Source organism: Pseudorca crassidens, chromosome 21 (assembly GCF_039906515.1).
Source record: "Pseudorca crassidens isolate mPseCra1 chromosome 21, mPseCra1.hap1, whole genome shotgun sequence".
NCBI classification, from domain to species: Eukaryota; Metazoa; Chordata; class Mammalia; order Artiodactyla; family Delphinidae; genus Pseudorca; species Pseudorca crassidens.
In genome coordinates, this window is record NC_090316.1 from 20583157 (window position 1) to 20606670 (window position 23514).

Sequence of the window (23514 nt, forward strand, 5' to 3'; positions counted from 1 at the left end):
AAAGATAATTGATACAAACAAATAACCAGCAGGAGGCTAATTAGAGGGAGGAGGAAAGAAAGAACGTGGGGAAAATGGAAGCCCTCTGAGAAACAGGGGTCTTCAAATCAGAAAAATGTATACCCTTATTAGGACATCAGATCTACAGCATTAATTTCTTTTCTCATTTGGGCCACAGCCCTATTTTAACTTATCTCTTTACGAAGAATTAAGGAGCTTACTGGATTTGGCTGCGTTATTGTTTGGCTGGGATCTTTTAGAGTCCATGACCAAATTCTGACCAATCTGAATTCATATGGAAGACAAACCAATAAAATCTAGACAAATTTTTTAGTCATTTGATTTACCCTTATCCCAGAAATCGTAATTCGGTGAAGACAGACTCGCAAGAGCTTTGAAGCTATCTCCTTCATAGGCCTTGACTGAAATGGACTCCCAAACATTTCTTCTTTTGTTAAAAAAAAAAAAAGTGTCCTCTACAGGACCTTAGCTGTGCCCATAAGGGGAGCTGAAAACACATGGTTTGTGCTGGTGACCAACCACAATAACCCCAGAGATGGATATTGTGCTGCTGGAATTCAAAGTCATTTCCCCACCAAACACACACACACACACACACACACACACACACACACACACCCGTCTTCTGAAATACCTTGAGGAGTGCAAAGATGTAATTTGTAAAAGGTCCTGGGATGGTCTGAGAAGCCACCACACTCCTGGTGGAAACTCCCTCCCACCTTGCCTCACCTCCACCCAGATTCAACACCCTGCTTCCAAGGTGACAGGCTGCAATATGTCCTAATTTTAGCACTGCCTTCAGCATTAAACTGTGAAGCTGCTTGGATTCTATTTCCTCTTCCCATACTCATGAAAGTACTATGTTTTACATAAACTGGCATTTCTAATTCCAATGTTTCACAATGCTGGCGGCTTTTTAAAAAATCTTCTAAGGTAATGGCTTTAATTCAATTAATGACTATAATTTCTTTCTTTGGTCTCTGGCTACAGCTAATACTGAACTCCCAAAACTTCATCTTTAAGAAAAAGTGTATATTTTTAAAAGCAGGGGAACACAGTGATTTTCCTCCCTGGGGACCCTCGCAATGTGAATCTGGGCACTCACTGTCATCTGGGGCCAGAGCCCTCACCGCCACTGTGATCTACTCTTCCAGTGCCTCAGCCCTTTCCCAGTTCTCTGGGCTATTCCTAAATCCCATTAATCCGGTCAGAGCACATTTATCATCCAGTACATCCATTAATCAGTGACACAGAAACTGCTGGCGCGCAATTCCCCTCGCATTCTCTGCTACACGCAACCTCACGTACATCTTCCCAGAACTTCTGTTCCAATTATAGTGCGCCCTCCAAAAAGTTCAACTGCTTTTCTGGCTAACTCGGCAGTTCTTTTCAACACACTGAGATGAAAAAGCCTCAACGGGCTGACTTGAAAGGGGAGCAAAGTCAAGTTCATAATGATCAGATTCTGATGTTCCCATCACGTAACTTTAGCTCTCAGCTCTCAACAGACAGTACAGTTGTATCATAAGAATCTGAGGACCCAACCAAATGCTTTGAAGAGTTTACAATCAAACTTCTTGTCCTGAATCAAAAAGCATTTAGTAAAGTAACTATAAGCACATGTGCTATCTCCCTTATTAATGACTTCTGGGTAAACACTACCATGGATGTTACTGTTATACAAATGATCTCCTTTCACTGTATACTTCCAAGACACTGAACAAAGGAACCCTACAGTTCACACAAGCCACGTACACAAGAAACACCTGTGTAGATTTCCATACATTTACAGCATAGTAAGCTATAAATTTCTTAGACTTAAAGCATAATAAGCTAGAGTTCTAAAGACCCTAAGGTGAGGGATATATAACCAGAGAGTAACTGATAGCATATATTTTTCAAATCAGCCATTCTTCCCACAACACTTAAGGAGGTTTTGTTTAGGAGAATCAACATATACATACCCCGAACATTCACTGATGCTAACAAAGGTCTAGTTATGCCAAGCTTGGGAAATACATATCACTATCAAAAAGCAACAGAAACCAAACCTTAAAAGCCCCCAAATAGGGAAAACTGCCCTAGAGCTGTTGGATATCAATGTTTTCCGCACAAAACCATTTGTGGGTTTTGTCTTAGGGCCCAGTCAAGGTGGCTTGACTACCACAGTATCAGAAGGGCATACTTTGGGATGATTTCACCCCAAAAGTGAAGCACAACTAAAACCCCCTCCAAGATAAAAACTATGAATAATGAAAGAAGCTCATACAGTAAGTAACTCAGACAGAGGCGCCCCCCCAAAAGACAAGGAACTCTATCAGATTTCTTGGCCTCCTCTGAAGGCTGGGATAATTCCTAAAGTACTGTACTTATGAAGTATTATCCATATTTCTTCAACACAATCTGTGAATGTCTTAAGAGTGGGTCCAAGCTGAATGCCGAGCCGCTCTGCCCTACCTGGCCTTGCAAGGCGGATGAGAGAGATGTAAACGTCATGGCAGTCCCTTTCCTGAGGGATGATGAGCTGTAAGAGCTGAAAGTTCTTGCAGCGAATGAGCAGAGGGCACCCGGTAGCCGTTGTCGCCTGTTTCTCGATGGTGGAAATCTGACTGTGAAGAATCTACCACCAAAAGTTAATATGGGTAAACTAAGCACAAATAACAGACACATAGGACAAAAAGTAACACAGATCTCTGAGCCACACACATAGACAGGAAACACTCCCTGACCTTCAGCTGGCTTGCACTCAGATGACGAGAATCTACGTGTCTGGGGTAAGAGCCCACTGTCTGAATTTATCATTTTATTTTTCAGTGCCAAGCTTTCTGATATCCAAGCTAATTATATGAAGCAAACTATTCGGCATACAATTCTGCACAGGTCCAGGTAAGGGAACATTTGGGCCGTCAAATGTTGCAATGCACTGAGTAGCTAAAATTAAATAAGGTCATGAGAAGTTAGTAAAGTAAACCTTGCAATCAACAAAAGCTAGAGACAGCTCCGCTGGGAGGTACCACCATGCTCCTCAATTCCACATGGAATGCTCTCAAGTTCAACAGCAACGTGAGATCGTTGTTTTCGAAGCTCTTGGTGGTCAGGCAGGCTGCAGAAGAGATTTACTTGAAAGCAAATCATGCTGAAGTGCTCTGGCGTTTCAGGAGGGTCTCTCTCTGCTCAGTGGCAACACTTCATTCTTTAAATTCCTCTCCACTAAGTAGTGCCTGCCACCTTCTGCTGAAAAGATAAAGTCTACAGACTACAGAAAAGGCAAAATCTACAACTCAGGGACTCTGGTTCTGGTCATAATGTCATGGTTGGGTGGCTATATAAAATAAGAACTATCTACTGGTCTCATTATTATGTAGCAGAAATACCTGATGATGGGACTGTTCCCTAGACTTTTTTTTCTTTTTTAAGTTATGAGAAAACTGCAGACAACATAATAAGATGACTAAATGGCCTGCATTACAGGATGCTACAAATAAAGTGGATTGCACATAAAGCACTGTGGAAATGCTGTATCTGGTACACTAACATTATTGAATCTCTACTTGACAGCTGTGACACGAAGCACTTATAGCTCTGGCTATTTCTATGTCTCTGATGATGTTCAAATAATTGGTGCTTAAAATGAGTAAACAGATCAAGTGGATGTGCCCCTTTACAGAAAAAAGGCAAAACCCACATTCCAAGAAGAGTCCTCTGAACACCCAAACGCCAAATCCCACCCTCCTCACCCTGAGGACAAACAAAAAAAGAGGGGGTCAAAACTTGTTACTTAAAACAATGGAAAACACATAAAGCCAACAATGAGGAATGCATACCCATGTTTCTTTCCTTGTGTCAGGTGCATTTTCCACAAATATGACATGAGTAGCCGTCAAATACAAAGTACCAAGGGCCGCCTTTTTAGAAGATATTCGATCTACCAAGCGGACATTTTCAACCTAGAGAAATTAATGTGACAGGGTTAGAGGAGAGCAAAAAAGCTATTCACAAAAAGCAATCAGTAAGTAATCTCGAGCTTAATCCAAATATGATTTTGAAAATTCTCCCAATAATAAAAACCAAAACTTTCCCTCTTAATTAGATCTCACAATGATTCTGTATATCAAAAGATAAAAATTCACCAATTCCTTAAATAGAACCTTAAATGTACCACAAAAGTGTTAGAGACCCTATTTTTTTTTTTAAGATCTTTACTGGAGTATAATTGCTTTACAATGTTGTGTTAGTTTGTGCTGTATAACAAAGTGAATCAGCTATACGTATACATATATCCCCATATCCCCTCCTCTTGCATCTCCCTCCCACCCTCCCTATCCCACCCCTCTAGGTGGTCACAAAGCACCGAGCTGATCTCCCAGTGCTATGCGGCTGCTTCCCACTAGCTATCTATTCTACATTTGGTAGTGTATGTATGTCCATGCCACTCTCACTTTGTCCCAGCTTACCCTTCCCCCTCCCCATGTATAGATCCTATTCTTTAAGAATACCCTTTCTGTGTTTTAAATAGGTCAACATTTTTACTTCACTGTAATTATGTAATTTTAAGGCAGGAAGCATACACATGAAAGTTGAGTTTACACATTAACTATATATGAATAGCATTCTATTAAAAAAATAATGTATTTTCCTATGTGTTTCTCAGTTGTAGAAATGGCCCCAAGGTTATCTGCTTCCATATAAACTAGTAGGAAATACAAATATACATACAGGAGCAAAAAGTATCAGAAGAATGTTCTGCAATGCTTAGCAAGAAAATCTACCAAATTAAGATGCTAATATTTATAATAAAATCTTTCTAATAAATAGAATGCTCACCCCTGAGCTAAAATTCAAACTGCTACAGGAGACTTCTGGAAACAACTTTTATCAAGCATACATCTCTGAAATGTAGAGTAATTTCAAGAACATGTGCATCGGGGTCATTTCAATATGAAATGTAAAGGAAAAGACAAGACAGTTTCTACAAACGAAAAAAGCAGCAACGACGACTTCAATAAGGCAGAGCCACCCCAAACACTCGATGAACATTCTAGTAAGGATGGCAGTGCTTAGCAATGCTACTTACTACTGCCAAGGATCAACCATCTACAGAAAGATACACTACCAAACGTAAGGTAGATAGCTAGTGGGAAGCAGCCGCAAAGCACAGGGAGATCAGCTTGGTGCTTTGTGACCACCTAGAGGGGTGGGATAGGGAGGGTGGGAGGGAGACGCAAGAGGGAGGGGATATGGGGATATATGTATAACTGATTCACTTTGTTATAAAGCAGAAACTAACACACCATTGTAAAGCAATTATACTCCAATAAAGATGTAAAAAAAAAAAAAAAAAAGACACTGGCTCAACCCTCATCCCTCAAATCAGGATGGTGACTTGCTTCCATGAGGCAGCTGAGAGACTAGTGAATCATATGTGCTCCATTCTTTCGTCTAATATAGAAGCTGTTGTGCTGATGCAGTTGGAGAGCCCAAGGCTTCTCAACCGCTCCAGGAAGCCCTGCAGGGACAGCGGACTGAATGGACACCCCTCAGGACCGTCAGGACAACTCCAAGGGCAAACATCACTCCACACATTCCACTGCCTCAGTTTCCTCTGAGCCCTTAGAACCAAACTAGCCTTCTGGGAATAGTACTTGAGCATCTTGTCCCACTTCTTCCCAATTTCCAGGGATCTAATGAGGCAAATAAAGAATCAGGTATTTACTATAATTGGGGGGCATACAATTTATGCGGGGGGTGGTTGCATCATTCCTGAGGCCTTGTGAATGTCTATGTGTATCAAGAATGGTCATTCAACAGCAGTGTTCTTAACCTACCAGCTTATGGTTTTAAAAAATACTTCTTTTGAGGGCTTCCCTGGTGGCGCAGTGGTTGAGAGTCCGCCTGCCGATGCAGGGGACACGGGTTCGTGCCCCGGTCCGGGAGGATCCCACATGCCGCCGAGCGGCTGGGCCCGTGAGCCATGGCCGCTGGGCCTGCGCGTCCGGAACCTGTGCTCCGCAACGGGAGAGGCCGCAACAGTGAGAGGCCCGCGTACCGCAAAAAAAAAAAAAACTTCTTTTGTTACTACAGTGCTCCACATTCTTTCACATGGTTATTCATCAGTCTGTCTCTTTCGTAAATGGTCCTCACATCATTGGTTTACTTTCGTACCAGGTGGTCATCATTTCTTATACATTCATGAAAACAGTTTATATAGTAAGGATAGTAGCCTATGGCTTAATTGTTATTTGTATGTTTTATAACTGCCTCTTTACCAAACTCTTTTACTAGTTCTAATAATTCTTTCACCAAAGTCTCTTGGATGTTCCGAGTAGACAGGAATATTTTCCGTAATAATTTCTCTCTTCCTTTCCAATATTTATACCTTCATTCCCCTTGTTTAATGGCATTAACTAGAACCTTCAGAATAACAGTAAATAACAGTGGTAACAACACTCTTGTGTTGCTTTTCATTGGTTTAATAACAGTTTTATTGAGACAGAATTCAGATACCATACAATTCACCCATTAAGAGTATACGACTCAACGCTTTTTAGTATATTCACAGCACTGTGTAGATCATCATTGTGCAACCACTACTACCGTCAATGTTACAGCATCTTCATCACCCGAGGAGGAAACCCTGTTCCCAGTAGCAGTCAGTGCTCTTTCCCCACTAACCACCTCAGCACTAGGCAACCATCAATCGACTTTCTGTCTCAATGGATTTGCTTATTCCAGACACTTCATATGAACTGAATCGTACAGTCTGTTGTACTCTGTGACTGGTTTATTTCACTTAGCATCATGTTTTCAATCCGTGTTTCAATCAAAGTTCATCCATTTGTAGAATGTGTCAGTACTTCATTTATTTTTACTGTCAAAAATATTCCATTATATGGATATACCACATTTTAATTTATCTATCTGTCAGCTGATGGACATTAGGGTTGTTTCTACCTTTTGGTTATTATTACTATTTTTTTTTAAATTATTTATTTATTTTTGGCTGTGTTGGGTCTTCATTTCTATGCGAGGGCTTTCTCTAGTTGCGGCGAGCGAGGGCTACTCTTCGATGTGGTATGTGGGTCTCTCACTATCGCGGCCTCTCTTGTTGAGGAGCACAGGCTCCGGACGCATAGGCTCAGTATTTGTGGCTCACGGGCCTAGCTGCTCCGCGGCATGTGGGATCTTCCCAGACCAGGGCTCGAACCCGTGTCCCCTGCATTGGCAGGCAGATTCTCAACCACTGCGCCACCAGGGAAGCCCTGGTTATTATTAATAATGCTGCTATGAACATTCTTATACAAGTTTTTTCTCATACAAGTTTTTATGAGGACATATGTTAGGTGTATATACACCTAGGAATGGAATTGTGCCGGTTCATATGTAACTCTTTGTTTAACCTTTTGAGGAACTCCCAGACTATTTTCCAAATCCAAAGTGGTTGTATCATTTTACATTCCCACCACCAATCTATAAGGGTTCTAATTTCTCCATGTCTTTGCAAACCCTTGTTAAATAATTTCTTTTTTTGATCATAGCCATCCTAGTAGGTATGAGATAGTATCTTGTGACTTTTAGTTGCATTTCCCTAATGGTTAATGATGCTAACATCTTTTCATGTGCACATCTGTTTTTAATGGGAACACTTCCTATATTTTACCCTTGAGTTTGATGTTGATTTTTTTAAAAATCACATAGTGGAAATGACCTACTCCTATAAGAGTTTTGATTTTTGAAAATGAGGAATGAACATCATGCCTTTTAAATATATATTTGGATGAATATTTACTTTTTTATTTTAGTCCTGTGCTATTAATAATAGTAATAGATTTCTTAATCCTTAAAGAAGTCTTGGATCTTGGTATATGACCAACTTGGAATCGGTGTCTTAGTGTTTCAATACTCCTTATATTTTATCTGCTATAATTGTTTTATTCTTGTTTTCCCTTTTGGTTTTTTTGCATCTCTGCTCTTAAGAAATCATTACAGTTAAAATTACATAAATTATTTAGGAAGCTTTCAACATACAAATTACTTAGTATTTGAAGGAAATATGGGTACTTCTTTATACAGAAACAAGACTTTAATAATTCAATTTTTTGTGCAATTATAGATCTGTTCAATGTTTCTATTTTTTACTAAATCTCATTTTGATATCTATTTTCTTTTCAAATTATCTTATTGCCGATTTTCAAATTCTTTACAATCTTTTAATTCTTGTCTGTGGGTAAATCCCTCTCTCCTTACCCCTTCTCTCATTCCTAATATTGTGAACTATGTTCTTATTTCTTTGTGATTAGGTATGCATATGTTTTTCTTCTAAGTAACAGGTCTTGGATTTATCAAGTTAATTTTTCTCTTTTCCAATCGTTACTTTTTGCTTGTGTTTGTTAATAAATGTTTTAACATGCTTTCCTTGAGTATATCATGTGGTTTTTGTTTCTTTGTTCACTTTAATTTTTTTTATAATTTTCTTTTTCTTTTTGGCTGCGCCATGAGGCATGTAGGATCTTAGTTCCCCGACCAGGGATCGAATCTGCAACCCCTGCCATGGAAGCATGGAGTCTTAACCACTGGACCACCAGGGAAGTCCCTGTTTGCTCAGTTTTAAATTCTTGGGTGTAATAGCTCATCAATTTTCATTCTTTTTGATTAATAACAAGCTTTAAGTCCAATCATTTTCCCCCAGCTAAATCTTTGGCTGCATCTTATGAGTTTTGTTTGCAATATTATCATTCTTATTACTTTCTAGGTAGTTTATAACTGCAGTTTTTATTTCTTCTTTTTTTTTGCGGTATGCGGGCCTCTCACTGTTGTGGCCTCTCCCGTTGCGGAGCACAGGCTCCGGACGCACAGGCTCAGCGGCCATGGCTCACGGGCCCAGCCGCTCCGCGGCATGTGGGATCTTCCCGGACCGGAGCACGAACCCGCGTCCCCTGCATCGGCAGGCAGACTCTCAACCACTGCACCACCAGGGAAGCCCTTTATTTCTTCTTTGACCCAAGAGTTCTTAAAGAGAATATTTTTCAATTCCCACGGGATTGGATTATGGTATTTAAATTTTTGTCATTAAACATTCTATTCTGAAGTGACTATGAGAAAGATATCATGGAAGAGACTGTGGGAGGAGAAAAGCAAGGGGATATATTATTTTTAGGACATTTCTATGGGGAAAAACTCATTTGCATGCTGAAATGTGCCTAGCTAAATTAACCAGAGGTCCAGGATTGATATACCAATTAAAAATATCTAAAAACAGAATGTAAATAATTCTCTCTGCACTTAGAACCAATGAAAGAAAACTTTATTAGCGTAACCACATTGAACATAAGATAATATTTTGAAGCCAAAGTATTTAGTATGAATTATTCTCCCTATAGAAGTGAAGAAAGCTATACCACTTAGATTATTTTTAGAAAACCTCAGTGGAACAGAAGAAGGTTTGCAGACGGTGGTAGGTTAAAACACTTAATGAGATTTTTCCATGTCTTTTTGTTAACTTTGGATGCTGCCGCAGGAAAATTACATTTCAAGATTTGGCAATCGTTCTCACAGGTCTCACAGCTGTCAAAAGTAAGGCTGAAGGGGAGGGAGGGGAAAAAAAATGAGGGAAACACCAACAGCATGATTTCCCAGTGATGTAATAAAAGAAATGAGTAATAAAAATTAAAATCCCGTAATCTGAGAATTTCTGTGAAGATGGGAGCACTAAAATTGGGACCACCACGTGGTTTACACTAAGACAGCCAGAACATTCCTGACTGTGATGCTAGAGTCAGTCAATTCTAGAAAAAATGAAATAAGTCTCAAGAGTTTGGGCGCCATCATGAAGCCCCATTGGTTCAATAACTGCCTCACTGTCGAGCTGACTTAATTCTACCTCATCTACACATGTAATAAACTATATGGTAATAAGGCTTCTTTCATACTTGGAGAGATAATGACTCTCAGGAAACCACCAGCTTCTTTTTTTTATATATATAAATTAATTTTATTTATTTATTTTTGGCTGCGTTGGGTCTTTGTTGCTGCGCACAGGCTTTCTCTAGTTGTGGTGAGTGGGGCTACTCTTCGTTGCAGTGTGTGGGCTTCTCATTGCGGTGGCTTCTCTTGTTGTGGAGCATGGGCTCTAGGCTCACGGGCTTCTGTAGTTGTGGCACGTGGGTTCAGTACTTGTGGTGCACGGGCTTAGTTGCTCCACGGCATGTGGGATCTTCCTGGACCAGGGCTTGAACCCGTGTCCCCTGCAGTGGCAGGTGGATTCTTAACCAGTGCGCCACCAGGGAAGCCCAGGAAACCACCAGCTTCTTAAGACAAACTTATTGCAATTCATTTGCATGTTCCTGGGAACACCACGCTTAAGACACACTTGGCATTCGTGCTCTGCAAATGGCAATTCATCTATGCAAAAGATATTACACTATTATCATTAACTCTTGAGTGTACATTTTTCACTTTCTGACATTTCCAAAAATGGAATGTATCTTATGATTAATGTGGTAAGAAGCCACTGTGGCATTTAACTGGCAGCACTTTTTCTTTCTCTGTGGTAAATAAAATCTCAGTGCATTTTACAATCACTGATGTCTTAGGTTTGCTGAAATGCAGTTATTAGTCACTGGCATATAAATTATATTTGAAATCATGGGACTGAAAGAGGTTACCTCGGGAGAGCATGCAAAGTGACAAGAGGAAAGACCTGAGGGCATCCAACACTTAAAGCTCTGAAGGAAGAGGAGGAATCAGAAAAGCAAACTTGGAGGAATGGCCAGTTAGGAGGAAAATCAGGAGAGCGTGCTGTCAGGGGAGAGGGTGCAGAGGGAGTGGTTTAAAAGGAGAATGTTTATGCCGATTGCTGCTGAGAAATCAAGTAAGGCAAGAACCGTAAAATGCCCATTGGACTCAGCATCACGGAAGATGCAGAAGGGGTCGTGGGAGCCCTGGGATCAGAAGCCATAACACAACGGCTGGAGGAGTGAACTCATCAGAGCTGAGAAAGTGGAGATTCTACTCTTCGCGGAAGTGAGGGCAGAAGCCAGAGCTGGGAACCTGACCACTCAAACTCCATCCCGGAGTAGCAAAAGACCAAAGCATGCAAAGAGCTTTCCAGAAGCAATAGGCAGGTCAAGACAAAGCAGCCTATGAGGGTTGCCAACCAGGGGGCGTCTCACACTGTGATGCACACAGGAAATAAAGTAACTCCCATTCGGAGGAAACTGTGAGAAATACGTTTTAAAGATTAGAAAAAGGAGATGAGGATCACTGGACAAGGATTTGTTTATCCTGCTTGTACTGAAGTCTCCCCAGTCCTACAAAGCTTCTCCTCCAGCTTTTAAAACTGGTCTTTTTAAAAATTAAGAAACATGCTTATTTATGCAATGTTTAAAAATTCAGAAATACAGAAGAGGGAAAGAAACTCACCCTAGGCCCATAATTGAAACACAAGCACTGGGACTTCCCTGGGCGCAGTGGTTAAGAATCCACTTGCCAATGCAGGGGACACGGGTTCAATCCCTAGTCCAGGAAGATCCCACGTGCTGCGGAACAACTAAGCTCGTGGGCCACAACTACTGAGCCCGCACTCTAGAGCCCGCGAGCCGCAACTACTGAGCCCACGTGCCACAGTACCTGAAGCCCACGCGCCTAGAGCCCATGCTCTGCAACAAGAGAAGCCACTGCAATGAGAAGCCCACTCACCACAACGAAGACCCAACTCAGCCAAAAACAAATAAATATTTTTAAAAACCACAAGCACTGTGAATCTTTTGGTGTATTTTAGAAAATATTTATACCTTATTTTAAGCATTTTTTGATTACGTGGCAAAGTGCCAGGGGAAAGAAACCCAAGGATGGGGAGGAAAAATCTAATCTCTGCCGTTGCTTTACTGAACCTTTCCTTTGCCCCAGATCTTCAGGAGAGTAGGTTGTATACTGTACTGCCTTGATGGGTTGGACAAGGGCTGTGTAATTAAGTAAGAGGCGGGTTTTAATACAACACAGCTGAGTCATGGACCAGAGGTGCCTAAATGGATGGTGAAACAATCTATAACCTGAACTAATTCAGTGGGAGCAGAAGATTATGCTAGAGGAGACTGTGAAAGTGGAAACATCCAAGGGAACCGGCAGAGATTCTGGGAAGAGCTTTGGAATTCTGAAGGGAATAGAATGGAGGTGTTCAAAATAACTACCAACATGGCATGGGTCAGGCCAATCCCAGCCGTCAGTTGGCTCGTGTAAAAATTACCAAAATAATAATAATAAAAACAACAATTAAACATTTTTGGAGAACTTACTCTCTGCCATGCACTGTGCTCTCACTGCATACCTGACCTCAGTTAATCCCCACAATAACCCCATGACTTAGGTCCTCACATAATCTTCATTTCACTGTTACGTTTAGAGACCTGACAAATCTTCCCAGGTCACACGAGCAGTACATGGGAAGGCTCAGCTTGGAGCTAAGGTCTATCCAGCTCCAAAGGCCAAGCTCACAGGTCACCGAGGCTGTGGACCCTGGTGAATGCCTATGAGGTCATTCTAGTTCTGTTACCCAAAATTAACATGTTTAGGATAACCAGTTAACAATTATTTTAAGCAACTTTATACATGAAATTAGTATTTGAAAACAGAATGCTGGGACTTCCCTGGTGGCGCAGTGGTTAAGAATCCGCCTGCCAATGCAGGGGACACGGATTCGAGACCTGGTCCGGGAAGATCCCACATGCCGCGGAGCAACTAAGCCCGTGCGCCACAACTACTGAGCCTGCGCTCTAGAGCCCGTGACCCACAACTACTGTGCCCACACACCTAGAGCCCGTGCTCCACAACAAGAGAAGCCGCCGCAATGAGAAGCACACGCACCGCAAGGAAGAGTAGCCCCTGCTAGGCGCAACTAGAGAAAGCCCGCGCACAGCAACGATAGACCCAACGCAGCCAAAAATTAATTAATTAATTAATTTTAAAAAAACAGAATGATTTAAGAGAAAATTATATTGTAAAACTATATTCACAAACCACTATGAGAACATTCTTCTTTGAGATAAACCCAAAGACAAAAGGCCTGGGAATGGGCTAGGGGAACCCAAATGTTGGCACGAGGACATGTTCAGGATTCTCAGAACCAAAAGAAAGAACAGTAAACATCCAATTCCACTCAACAAAATGCCTTTGTGTAGCACGGTGTTAGGTTCTGGGAAGAAGAACAAAAGGCTGAATAGGATGGAGTCTTTGTCTCATCCTGAAGAATCTTACAGACTCAATGGAGAAGGCTGTGCCCCAGTTTAATAGCCTTTTCATTCCCATCCCTGCTCTGCTGAGGTTAGATTGAGAGGAAAAAAAGCTTTCATCAGCTTTTCTAAGCCGAGGCTGAAAAGCCTCAGTGAAAACATGGGGCCCCTCCACGGCACTGCCAGGCCTGAAACAGGACACAAGTATGGCTGCATCCTTCCCCCATCCATCACAGGGAGACACAGCCTCTCCGCAGCCATTCTCCATTGCACCACCTTCTAATTTCAATCTAAAGAGAACAGAAGTCTTTACTTTCTACCCTGCAGGTTGAATACTGGACTACTGAACATTTTGGGGTTCTAGAATCATCTCTATCTGGAAAAGAAAAGCTGCTCTGTAGGACAGGGAGTCCAAAGTGCAGTGTAGGGTTACCTTTTAATGAAAGAAAGGAAGATGAACGGCACTGCCCACCAGTTTTGCTTGGGCTGAAGGTGAGTCCTCTAACCCGTATAAAGCAGGCTGAGGGTCACGGCCAGTCAGCCAGGGGAAGAGATCCAGAGGCTGCGGAACAGGGAGAAATCAAAATGTCTGCAGCGGCCAAAACCGAAGACAAGTTTATGTTCTAATCTAAGAAAAGCAACTAGATAAATAGTTTGTCGTGCTAAATTTGGTATCATGACATTTTCTAAGTCCAGCAACATGAAAAGTAAAATATTTGTCTGCAAGTCAGGAGGCCTCGACTCTGGTTCTGGTTCCGGTTCTGGTTTTGAAAGGGAACCGTTGGGTGCAGGCAACTGAGCGACTCCGTCTGGGTTCTGACTCCTGTAAAGGACCTACAGGTATTTAATGCCTTCTCACACTTGCACAGGTTAACTCAGAGGTGCTTCAGAGAGACGTTAGAAAACCCAGAAAACAGCAGTTGTGAAAATACACACGATAATGACTCAATATTAAATCTCAAGAAATTTAGCCCCTCGGTAACGTGGTTGGCCAACAGAGCTCTCGCGATTTCCCAAGGAAAGGAAGCACCAGCCTCGGCCACAGCAGATGCCACAACACTCTCTGAAAGTGGCCCAGGGGCTGCACTGCAGCCCAGTGTTCGGGGCCCAACGGAGAGAAGCCCCCGCGGGCAGAGCCCGGCCTCAGGTATCCACCGTCTTGGGTGCAGAGGCTGTGCTGGCTTCAAGCAGTGCCCACTACCTGCTCACGAACGAACGAACTGCTGACAATCACAATCAGGCCCATCCAGGACTTTTCTAGAAAAGCTGAAGGTAAAGAAGGAAGCACCGTTGAGGAGGATTCCTCTCAACTTCTCCCTTGAGCAGAAAGGATGAAAGAAGGGTAATAATAACAACACTACTCACATTAACTGAGCAACTGCTGAGTGTCAGGTATCGTACTAAGTGTTGTCCGCACACTATTTCTAACCCTGGCTGAAAACTAGACGTAGTGGTCCCACTGAACAAATGATAAAATACACATGCAGCCTGTAGACCTACTGCCCAAGGCCCCGCAGCTAGAAAGCGGCAGAGCCAGATTTCAGACCAGAAGTGTCTGACGCCCACACCTGTTCCCTAGATGTGTCCCCATACTTTACCCCCTCGGTCCAAGCCTAACACTGTAAATCCTCCATTTTCCCTAAAATTTCAACGACAGAGTTACACGGTTAACACGTAAAAAGTTCTGACTAGGGCTTCTCTGGTGGTGCAGTGGTTGGGAGTCCGCCTGCCGGTGCGGGGGATGCGGGTTCGTGCCCCGGTCCGGGAGGATCCCGCGTGCCGTAGTGCGGCTGGGCCCGTGAGCCATGGCCGCTGAGCCTGCGCGTCCGGAGCCTGTGCCCCGCAACGGGAGAGGCCACAACAGTGAGAGGCCCGCGTACCGCAAAAAAAAAAAAAAAAAAAAAAAAGTTCTGACTAAAGCTAAAACACTGATAACTCGGTGTAGAACATTAAGTTAAAATGGCCACGTTAACGCCATCTAGTCACTTCACTGGTCTGGAGGGGTGCATGCCCGCCATGGTACTAAGGAGGCCTGGGGAGCCTAGCTCCCACGTGGTCCCAGGACCAGCTGGCCAGAGTCATGACAGGTGCTCTGGCCTGTTTCACGTCATAAGGTGCCATGACCTTCTGGCAGCAGGAGAACCACGTCAGGAATCAAGGTGCACTTCTCACCAGCCATGCATCAATTTTAGAAATGTTTCATTTATGGTAGATGTCCCTGTGGCACTAAGTAGGATTATTTTTTTAATAAATGTATTTATTTTATTTATTTATTTTTGGCTGCATCAGGTCTTCATTGCTGCAAGCGGTCTTTCTCTTGTTGCGGCGAGCGAGGGCTACTCTTCGTTGCGGTACATGGGCTTCTCATTGCAGTGGCTTCTCTTGTTGTGGAGCACAGGCTCTAGGCGCACGGGCTTTAGTAGTTGTGGCACAAGAGCTCAGTAGCTGTGGCTTGTGGGCTTAGTTGCTCCGCGGCATGTGGGATCTTCCCGGACCAGGGATCGAACCCGTGTCCCCTGCATTGGCAGGTGGATTCTTAACAACTGCGTCACAAGGGAAGGCCAAGTAGGATGTTTTAAGTTTGAACCCAGAGCTCCTGGACAAGGAATGATTCCACCTGCGAGTAACTACATGTGTGAGAGAGAAAGAGGAAAGGCGTCCATCTCTGTAGTTATGAATAAACTGTAATTACTGACAAACAAGTTCATAACAGAGACTTCGGAGATTTCATTTTTGCTCTCACTGAATGCTCACCTCGTGTCTGTGATTCCATTTCCCCTGTTACAGTAGTGGTAATGACAGAGTTTGCAAAAAAGATGGGCTACTCAATGATAGTTGCAGAATATTTTGACATAGATGAAGAAAAAGTGAAGCAATAAAACATTCTTCAGACCGCTTGGAATTGTCATAATCTCTTATAATAGGGAAAACAAGCATCTGATTTTTCCAATTTAAAAAGAAGTACTTTCAGGCTTCCCTGGTGGCGCAGTGGTTGGGAGTCTGCCTGCTGATGCAGGGGACACAGGTTCGTGCCCCGGGCCAGGAGGATCCCACATGCCGCGGAGCCTGCGCGTCCGGAGCCTGTGCTCCGCAACGGGAGAGGCCACAACAGTGAGAGGCCCGTGTACCGCAAAAAAAAAAAATAATAATAAGTACTTTCAATACTGTATTGTATATTTGAAAGTTGCTAAGCGAGTATATCTTAAAAATTCTTATCACAAGAAAAAAATTGTTAACTATATGAAGTGATGAGTGCTAATAACACTGTGGTAATCATTTTGCAATATACACATATATCAAATCATTATACTGCATACCTTAAACCAATACAATGTTCTATGTCAATTATATCTCAATAAAACTGGAAAAATAAAACCACATGGTAGGGACTTCCCTGGCGATCTAGCGGTAAAGACTTCGCCTTCCAATGCAGGGGGTGTGGTTGGATCCCTGGTCAGGGAGCCAAGATCCCACGTGCCTCGCCGCCAAAAAACCAAAACATAAAACAGACACAATACTGTAACAAATTCAATACTTTAAAAATGATCCACATCAAAAAAATAAAATAAAATCACATGGTAAAATGTCATATAATAAACTTGTTTGCAAAAAAAATTTTAATTAAAGTAATTAAGAGATACACATTTTTCCTAGTTGCATAAAGTTGCTTGAACTCATAAAAGGGGGTAGTCAGGGACTTCCCTGGTGACGCAGTGGTTAAGAATCCGCCTGCCAATGCAGGGGACATGGGTTCGAGCCCTGGTCCAGGAAGATCCCACATGCCGCGGAGCAACTAAGCCCGTGAGCCACAACTACTGAGCCCTCGCGCCAACTACTGAAGCCCGCGAGCCTAGAGCCCATGCTCCGCAATGAGAGAAGCCACCACAATGAGAAGCCCGTGCACCACAATGAAGAGTAGCCCCCCCACACTGCAACTAGGGAAAGCCCGCGTGCAGCAACGAAGACCCAACGCAGGCAAAAATAAGTAAATAAATAAATATATTTTTTAAAAAAACGGGGGTAGTCAGGAAGCTTCAGGAGTTTTCTAATCCAGCCGTTTGGTAGAAAAATCAGAAACACCAATCCTTCTCCCAAAAGGCAGATTTAATCTGTTTAAAACTATAAAACTAATGAAAGTCTTTTCCCAGGACCATTTTATTCAGAGGTCAGATATTGGAGAAGAAATGAGGGAAAGGCAAAAATCACAAAACACAATCCAAGAAAATATATGGCATGTAACCAGAAGAAATACTTAGGACATCCTGCCCTTCATAAAATTTATAAAATATCTTTGACATAACACAGAGAGAGATGCGGGTAGGATACACACATTCAGACTGCATGAAAATAATCCTATTTTCAAGCTGCCTGAAAAATTAAGTCTTTTAAAAATGTATCCCGCTATGAAGCTGAATAATTCTCTAAAACTAAGTCAATACAGTCAGATATACTACAAAGCAAGGCACCTATTAAAAATCCCTGAGACGGCTGCCACCCATCAGTTTAACCTTTGTTAATGTAATTAATTTATTAATTCATGTTATTAATTTGTTGAGTGTCTATTCTGTGCCAGGGACCCAAACCGGTTACCCAGAGACTCCTAATTAGTAACACTGCCCGCAGATTATGTGACTCCACCTCTGTCAGGACTCTTCCAGGAGCAAGAGACAGAAGTCTCAACTTCATAGGGCTGCAGTCAAAAGGGATTTTAATGAAGCATTTAACCATAACGATCAGACTGGCCAGGGGTTCAAAGCCCCCAGCCCCACCCCCACCCCCCGCCATCTCTCAGCAGGGGCCCCTCCCTCTCTGCTGGCTCTCAGCTCTCTGCTCACGATGGCTCCAGAAACCCAGCCTCACCGGATGCGTTCCCCGCAGCCCATGCAGCCTCGCTGCATTTCACTGGGTCCTACGCCTACACTTAAGCCAGTCACAGTGGTCACAGGAATGACCTGATGAGTGGCCCGGTTTGAGCCACACAAAAGCATACAAACTGTGGGCAGAGCAGGCGTGGGCCCTCAGTGAGCCCGGGAGAATGCACGGTGAGCTGCCAGAGCCTGGCTCACGGCTACCACGCCCTCTGTTCCCAGCTTGTCATCCTACTTCACGCCTTTGTCACATCACTCGCTGTTCAAAGCCTCAGTGCTCCCAGTACTACTGATCAGGGCCTCCCGCAGCCTGGCAGCACCTTACCTTTTCAGCAGGTTCCTTTTTTAATACCCAAAACCATCGCCAACATCATATAATAGAGGCCACTGATTATTCTCCAAAGACATACTGAGCTACCATAATCTGCACATGCGCAGATAGCCCCCATGCTGCTGCTTCCTCCGACAGCATCTACCAGCCTACAGAGCCCGCCTCCTCAATCTTACCCCCTCAAGCACCAACTTCTGTCCGGACAGAGCCAGTATCAGGCAGGTTAACTGAAGTGGGAGAGTTCAGATCTGGAAAGACTAAAACCCAGTTTGAAACAGACTCATAATCCAAGGAGTGTAGACACACCCATGGGTAGCTATTGGTAGAAAAGTTCATTCCGATAACCTTGATCTAATCTTCAAAGGTAAGAGGTAAAAGAATGAATGGGTTTATCCAGAATATGCTGTCATGCTAGTTGCACAAAAGGACAATGAAAATAAAGATTCTGAATTGTATGCATGTTATAAGGATGTTTAGTGCGTCAGCTTTCAAAGTGAAGAATCTATGTATTTCCCCAATTGGCTGGAAAATTTAAGACCTTTCTCCACACAAGAAATAGGTACTTGACACACTTATTTCTACAGATCTACAAATCTCCAAATAATTCCAATAAATAAGGTTATACTCTGAAAAATATAAGTTGTGGGAAATTTGCTTTTAAAAGAAGAAAAAAGTCAGTCAACTTTCCTATATAGAAAAGGATGTTTTTGGGAATCCCCTGGTGGTCCTGTGGTTAGGACTCGGCGCTTTCACTGCCATGGTCAGGTTCGATCCCTGGTTGGGGAACTAAGATCCCACAAGCCACGCGACATGGCCAAAATTTAAAAATTTTTTTGATTTAAAAAAATAAAAACAAAAGGATATTTTTATCCAGCTTAAGCCAAGGTAAAGGAAATCTCTTGATGATTTCAGATAGCCCTGAATGCCTATAAATGGGCACAATGTTGAGTCCCATCTGCCTATACAATTGTTCAAACAGTTGATTTGGGACTTCCCTGGTGGCGCAGTGGTTAAGAATCCGCCTGCCAGTGCAGGGGGACATGGGTTTGAGCCCTGGTCCGGGAAGATCGCACATGCTGCGAAACAACTAAGCCCGTGCACCACAACTACTGAGCCTGCGCTCTACAGCCTGCAAGCCACAACTACTGAGCCCATGTGCCACAACTACTGAAGCCCACACGCCTAGAGCCCACGCACCGCAATGAAGAGCAGCCCCCGCTCGCCACAACTAGAGAAAGCCCGTGCACAGCAACAAAGACCCAATGCAGCCAAAGATAAATAAATAAACAAATAAATAAATAAAACAGTTGATTTGACTGACATTCAACTAAATTCTAAAAATTCCCTGAGGGGGACAATAAAGCTAAAATAGTAAGTGACACAGGCCTATATAGCTACTTAAGAAATGAGATTGCTAGCAATTCTTGGAAAAGACAGAGAAAAGAAAAGGGAGCCCATTTTTGCTCAGGGGAAACTATAAACGTTATGCCAGCAGCCAAGCTCATAAATAAAGTCAGGCACTTGAGAGATCTGCACAGGGCCCATATAATTTATTTTGGTAGGATGACCCTGGATGTGTAGGCTTAAAAGAACATGCGCTGTTGAACAAGAGGACAGTCTCAGGATTTATTTCAACACCACCTCAAAATAACCTCAACCAAAAATACCATTTTCAACAAGCATAAATAAGAGAAAAAGAGGAAGATAGAGATTAAGAGGAAAATAAATGAAGAACAGATGCTGGGCCCATTGTGACTCAAAGAATAAACCTATGGAACAACCTATTAAAGATACCTGGCTTCAAAACAACAGTAGTTTGAAAACTAGAATAATATTGGGAGAATAAGACCTAGCTAGGAGGCAATACAGAAGGCAAAGGCTTATCTTATGATGATGATTTTCCTCTAAAAATATTTCTAAAATTCTAAAACGCTTCTGAAGTTGACATACTTTTGACAAAGGCACCGCGAGCAAAGGATTAAACCGTCTACTTACATAGCTCTTTGTAAACTATGGGAAACCAGTTTTCCAAGGGCAAATTGTGCCAAATGGAACTCATTGCTGGTCCAAAGAGAGGAGACAGCCTGGGCACAGAGAGAACCGAATGGTATACCCCCCTGCCCCTCCCACCGTGTCCTGGCAAGTATCGGTGCCAGAGGGCAAAGGGGTACAGCCTGTCCACGCGGGCAAGGCCAGTTTCCAGCCCATTTACACATTCCCATGCCTCACCCTGGGCTCCGAGCCCCCAAGGACAAACTCTATAATCGGCACCACATTTTCCCCTTTCTCATCTTACAGGACACCCCTTGGGAGCCCATCATTCCCATTCTGGGAAATGAGTTTACAGCAGAATGCCGTGCAGACACAAAGATGTGGAAGCCTCTTCTGAGGCCCAATTAGAAAGACTGCACAACTGTCCTGTCACAAAGAGCTCTGAGGTGCCCAGGAGCGTGAGGACACCACTTACCCAGCACAGCATATCCCCTCCAGCCTAATACCCAAGACCCGCCTCCTCAATACTGCCTCCCTTTGACCATCCCAGTCCACAGAGATCATCCTCTCTGTGGACTGGGAATTGCTGTGGCACTTTTGGTCATTACTATTTATTTCCCATTTATTCTGCACTGCCTTATTACATGCTTTTTTTTTTTCTTCGGTACACGGGCCTCTCGCTGTTGTGGCCTCTCCCGTTGCGGAGCACAGGCTCCGGACGCGCAGGCTCAGCGGCCATGGCTCACGGGCCCAGCCGCTCCGCAGCATGTGGGATCTTCCCGGACCAGGGCACGAACCCGTGTCCCCTGCACTGGCAGGCGGACTCCCAACCACTGCGCCACCAGGGAAGCCCCATTACATGCTATTTTTACTGAACCGTTCTAATTGTTTCCCAGAATGCATATTCTCAAGGAAGGTTCTTTTATTTCCAATATTCCCTGCAACACCATGAACAATGCAGGCCCACACTTACACTGGAACTGTGGGAAGAAGGAAAAAGGAGATGCAGTCCTTGGCTTACTGGCATCCAGAAATGATGGCCCATTACAATGATATCAGAGCAACACGGCAACCCCTCGACGAGAGGCTCCTTGAGGACGGGCACTATGTGTTTTTCATCTCTGTGCCCTAATGCTTAGCACACGCATGTGCTAAAATATTCGTCCAGTGACTGAAAGTTAACAGCACTATGGTAAAAACAAAGTATGTGAGGGCTTATAGGTAGATTCAGGTATGATTAACCAGGAATGCTCTATTTTTGAATTTGAATTTTCAGACAAGGTAAGTAATATTCAGTGATGGAAGATGTTGCAAGGACAAGAAACAAGGAATAAAGACAAACAAAAAAACAAAACACCAAACTTCATCTGCAAAGGTGAAAACTAAAACTAAGTGCTGTGGGACTAAGAGGTTTTACCTTCTTCTCCATAGCTGGGGTACAGGATGCAGCTGTGGTTGAACAAGCAGTCTTCAAAAGCTGCTGTGAACACAAGCCAGCAGGTAAAAACAAAAGCTGCACCATTAAACTAGATTAGAGATTTTTAAAAAGACAAAATAAAACTCATCTTCACACTGGGAAGACGTTACCCAGGTGGTATAGAAGCTGCCAAGTTTCAAGAAACTTGAGGTCATAAACTCTTCATGTGATTGCTGTGATTATATAGATCTTTTTTTTTTTTTTCCCAGTACGCGGGCCTCTCACTGCTGTGGCCTCTCCCGTTGCGGAGCACAGGCTCCGGACGCGCAGGCTCAGCGGCCATGGCTCACGGGCCCAGCCGCTCCGCAGCATGTGGGATCTTCCTGGACCAGGGCACGAACCCGTGTCCCCTTCATCGGCAGGCGGACTCTCAACCACTGCGCCACCAGGGAAGCCCTATATAGCTCTTTTTAACATTCTTTATTTGAAAAGTTGAGACTGTGCAAGACACCATGTCTTGCCAGTTTCTGGGTACACTGTAGAACTAAATTTGGAGTTACCATGCAAGATTTTTTTTCGTGCTGTCATTTGTAATGTTTTGCGAGAATCCTTGGGGTTAAAGTTTTGGTTACAATGTTGCTTCACTTTTTAGAGCCTGACAGTCCTTGCAAAATGAAAATCTGTGAACTTGGTACTAAATCCAGGTATAACATTTATTTTTGGAAGCCATATTTATATTTTCTTGTAAAGTACTTTTGAATTAATAAAATATTAGCATACATGTAAAAGTACCGAATCCGAACCACTAGAATACCAGGGAACACTGGCTTAATTGTGTTAAAAAATAAGACAGATGTTGACTAGACTTATTGTGATCATTTTACAATGTATACAAATACTGAATCGCTATATTGTATACCTGAAACTAATAATACTGCTATATGTCTCTTACTCCTCAATTAAAAATTTTTTCACAACAAAAGAAGAAAGAAGGCTGTTGAAAGATAGTGAAGCTTGGACCCAGTCACATTAAACCATTTCCTTGATTCATTCCTTCAAGGAATCTTCACTGTGCACCTTTCCTCCGTGCCAGGCACAGAGCGCTCTGGATGCTGCGGCTACAGCAGTGAACAAGACGACGTCACTGCCCACGGGGAGGTGGCATTGTTTGGGGGGGCAAGGGAACAGGCAATGACAAATAAACAAGCAAAGCCAACAAACAAACATATGCATGCCAGAAGGTGCTAGGGAGGAAACGGAAGCAAGATAAGCAGTTGGGTGGGGAGGGGCATCAGCATGTCCAGGGACTTCCTCTCCTATAAAATGATTGGACATTTCAGTAGAGACCAAAGGAAGTGAGAGAGCCGGCCACAAGGCAATCTGGGAAAACAGCATTCCAGCCCAAAGGAACCATTGCAAGACCTTGCACAGGAAGACCTTTGAATAATTCAAGGGGCTACAAGGAGGTGGGACGTCTGGACCAGAGTTGGTGTAGAGTGGGGACGAGTTGCCACAGGCAGCTGGGGTCATCTGTCAGGCCTTCCAAGAGGATGCTAGGACACTCACTGCCTTTCACTCTGAGTGGGCTGAGAAGCCCACACTGGAAGGTGTACAGGGGAAGAAAGGTAGCAGGATTTGGCAGATAAACCTTCTAAAAGTGGA

At 43.3% G+C, this 23514-nt stretch overlaps 1 protein-coding gene across 3 annotated transcripts in view; it reads right to left on the minus strand.

Annotated features, from left to right (window-relative positions):
* The window catches only part of MTMR7 (myotubularin related protein 7), a 95012-nt gene that overhangs the window by 53358 nt on the left and 18140 nt on the right, over window positions 1-23514 (minus strand). Inside the window, exons 2-3 of one of the 3 annotated variants that reach the window (XM_067722071.1) lie at window positions 3846-3968; window positions 2479-2641 (exon numbers count right to left, since the gene is read on the minus strand). In XM_067722071.1, the coding sequence (XP_067578172.1) occupies window positions 2479-2641; window positions 3846-3968 (286 nt within the window). Of the gene's footprint in view, window positions 1-655; window positions 792-2478; window positions 2642-3845; window positions 3971-23514 lie in introns of those variants that run through there. The other 2 variants (XM_067722072.1, XM_067722073.1) reach the window with 2 other exon arrangements.